A 3,721-nucleotide genomic window follows, 5' to 3' on the forward strand; every position below is an offset into this window, starting at 1 on the left:
GTCAGCGGTCCCTGGCGTGACAGCCGTCCCTGGCGTGACAGCGGTCCCTGACGTGACAGCGGTCCCTGGCGTGACAGCGGTCCTTAGCGTGACAGCGGTCCTTAGCGTGACAGCGGTCCTAGCGTGACAGCCGTCCCTGGCGTGACAGCGGTCCCTGACGTGACAGCCGTCCCTGACGTGACAGCCGTCCCTGGCGTGACAGCCGTCCCTGGCGTGGCGAGCCGTCCCTGGCGTGACGAAGCCGTCCCTGGCGTGGCGAGCCGTCCTTGGCGTGACAGCGGTCCTTAGCGTGATAGCGGTCCCTGGCGTGACGAAGCCGTCCCTGGTGTGACGGCGGTCCCTGGCGTGACAGTCGTTCTTGGCTTGGCGTTAGTACTGGTTGGTTGGTGCAAAAAGTGATATTATTTTTTTCCCAGAGGCCACTGATCAGGAACCGGCCATAATTCACCATAGCATTCGGTGATACACTTTCGCATGACCAGGTCTTGGCGTTTGTCAACCACGGGGATACCCAGCATCTTGTACGCGTCCCGTACACTTGTTGTGAATCCGAACGAATGAAGCGTCTCAGGGAGTTGGTTTTTGTACTCGGACACACATTCAACGTGGGCTAGGCGACAGACACGGTCATCGGCAATTATACAGTGTCGGTTGCAGAACGATACTTGACGCTTTTCGGTGGGGTGGTGCTCCCGCAAATCTTCTTCTAAGTGGTTTAATACACTGTCAGGTTTGGGCAAGTGATAGCTTTGGTAGCCAGGCAAGTGGCCCAGATTATCGTCGGCCATCTGCCATAGGGTGTGATAGACTTGTTCGGTTGTGTCACATGTCACAAAACAATTTCGGACTTTCCTGAAATACTGCCTTGCAGCATCTTGCACCGCATAGACCCCCATATGTTGAGGACCAAAGCGATGGCAAGTGTTTTTGTATGGGAACCATTCCTCTGGGTTCAATGAGAACCTGCCGCTACTTGCCGCCATCCTCTCACACTTGATTAATCCACTTCGACCTCTACATGGATGCGGTCCGATCTTATCCAGCTTAATCCAGTATCGCCTATTGTCCCATAGGCGTTCACCACCGCATTCTTCGACAGGCCTCTGAAGCAGGCTCAGCTCTCTTCTACTCATCATCCAATCCAGCGAATTATCACCTCTGCGGGGGGGTTCCCCGGTTTCCACAAGTTTGACCTCCGCCTTTGTGCCGAAAGTTGCCGGAATATCCGGCCTTACCTTACGGCATTCTAATCTGCACTTAACACGCTTATTTTCTTTTTCACTATTACCATTAAACAGAGTCACCAACTTAATCTGACGTTCCATCTCTGTGTTGTAACCAATCGATTCGACACCCCAACACATGGTCCTCGCAAAATCACATGTGCATCTCCTTATACGGGGGTCATTCAGGCAATTCGAACATATCCCAGAGCATTTCTCCACGAGAGGATATCGTGTCTCGATCATCGCATTGAAATCATGTATGTCGGCTTTTGCGGGATGGAAAGTGTAGTCGATGAACCCAACTTCAGGATACGATGCAATCCATGGTAGATGCCTTCCGGTCTCCGTCCAGACATGCTCCATTTCCTTATCCCGCTCATCGCATCGCACAAAGCAGTCTCCAACTCTCTGCTGACTACGTCTAATAGCATCCCTCACCGCAAAAGCGTCGAAGGTCCACGGACCACCAAATGCATAACATACATTGGGCGTTTTATTCGTAGCTGTCTGACACCGCAATTGTCCACTCAGACCACCACATGGATACTGCCCTTCCTCCTCCATTCTCATCCAAAGGGGCACAGGTTCCTTGTGATCCTCCAACACCTTGTAAGACTCGCCGGGACAATTGGTTCGCAGCCACGCCAGCTCACGTTCGCTCATATGTAACTTCAAGTTCAACCCTCTCTTCTTTCTTACCAAACTTGGCTTGGTCGTATTCCCGCTTACGCTTGACGTGGTATTCTTCGCAACATCGTTGGTATTCTTCGCAACATCGTTGGTATTCTTCGCAACATCGTTGGTATTCTTCGCAACATCCTTCATGGTCCCAACGTCGTTCACGATATTCTTCTGCAATGCTTCCCTCGCTACGTTCACAGCCACTGTAGTGGCAAGGTCAACCAATGTACTGTCATCCGTGTTGGGTATATGTGAGGTTGTGCCATAATGGGCGGTGGTGTTGGGCTCGTATTGTGGAGTAGTCCCGAAAATTCTCTTGGTCGTGTTCTCAGCGACCTTTGACACGAAGTACAAGAACCTCGAATCCGTCGGAATCGAATTTATTGCAGCGGTATTCTCGATTGTGGTATCCGTGGTATTGTGGGCCACGGTGGTATTCATAGTCAATTCTTCATCCATCCAATGTTCAGCAATGCATGGAGCACGGCTCTCGGAAACGAACCACTGGTATCCAAAATACAAAGCCAGCCCACTGGCTAAAGCGGCGGCCATGGAGACCGCCAGGCAACGTGGGTTCACGAGAGACGGTTTGTGCAGCAGTGTCATCCATTCTTCGGGGAGCTTCCGACGAACATTCTCCATTTCCGTAGGTGTCAGATCATTGCAACTGGTGACTTGCAAGAACTCAGCGTAACGACTATTTCCCTGTACTTCCCGGATCTCTGACAGTGTCAAACCAACACTGTCAAAACAGATCAGGTCGGAAACTTCGGAGAATGCGTCATCTGGGTCCACCCTCTGTAAATACTTTTTGAGCTCTCGCATTGCTAGGTCTTCGCCCACACCGTTGGTCTCACCCGAACGGTAAAGGAAGATCCTAGAACATGCATCCAGCCAGTCAAGTTCTTCATTCAACGGAGCTTCCTCGTCACAGGAAGCAGTGCTATCCTTGCCCGCGTCAATCAAACTCTTCATCGCTTCCTTAGGTGCCGCAACCAGAAATTGAACAGTAGCCTTTGAACTTCGACAACCCAGTGTCAACATCTTAACTTCACAGTCCTTAATAGGCGGCCGCACCCCTTGAGCATTCATCAGCCATGCCAACATCTCCAATCGCCCCCCAACATTGCTCGTCACCCGGGGCACTATCGTTTTCATGCACGGACGGGAAAATAATTTCCAGCACGAAACGCACCACGAAATGTTGTGTCCACGGGTGACCCGAAATTGAGTGGTAACGACAACACCCTAACGGGCTCACTGGTGTGTCAGTGGGCAAGGCCAGTTGTTATGTCTCACCCGCCGAAGGCCTGGGAGGATAAGCTAGCGAAGTGCCGCCTCCCACCGCTCACCGCCATCAGCACTCTGCTGAGCCGGTGCTTCACGTCCTGCGTCTACGCGGCGCCGGAAGAGGTGCCAACCCTCCACGATTTGTTCCCGACATGGCTGCACCGCCTGACGAGGCTGCAGGTCCGTTACGACACGAGGATCACGATTCCGGACACATTCTGAGCGCGGCGGCAGACAACAGGTGGGCGAAAGAGTTCCGCTTCGAGTGCAGGAAGGGCGATGGAACAGTGATAGAGGTCCTCCATAAGCTCGCGCCGCTCTCGGAGAGAGCGAGACCGGTCTTCGCTGCGATGAAGTGGCCCAGTCAGATGCGATGAAGTCAGACTCGGACACGTCGGATGACGGGGCGCGGTTCAACAAGTGTGGTAGCTGTGGCATGAGGAGCCACCGCAAGAAAGGCTGTCCCCACGGCAATGACAGGTGCTCTAAGTGCCGCCGGAAAGGGCACTGGGCAAGGATGTGCC

General features: G+C 53.1%; 1 protein-coding gene across 1 annotated transcript; it reads right to left on the reverse strand.

Annotated features, from left to right (window-relative positions):
• Positions 1-401: 401 nt before the first annotated feature.
• GNI_095500 (hypothetical protein) lies at positions 402-2,951 on the reverse strand (the record flags this gene model as incomplete). Its single annotated transcript, XM_011132682.1, has 1 exon — positions 402-2,951. The coding sequence occupies one exon, from the start codon at positions 2,949-2,951 to the stop codon at positions 402-404; it is 2,550 nt and encodes an 849-aa protein (XP_011130984.1).
• Positions 2,952-3,721: the final 770 nt, after the last annotated feature.

This window comes from Gregarina niphandrodes, assembly GCF_000223845.1.
Source record: "Gregarina niphandrodes unplaced genomic scaffold scaffold00019, whole genome shotgun sequence".
Lineage (NCBI taxonomy): Eukaryota > Apicomplexa > Conoidasida > Eugregarinorida > Gregarinidae > Gregarina > Gregarina niphandrodes.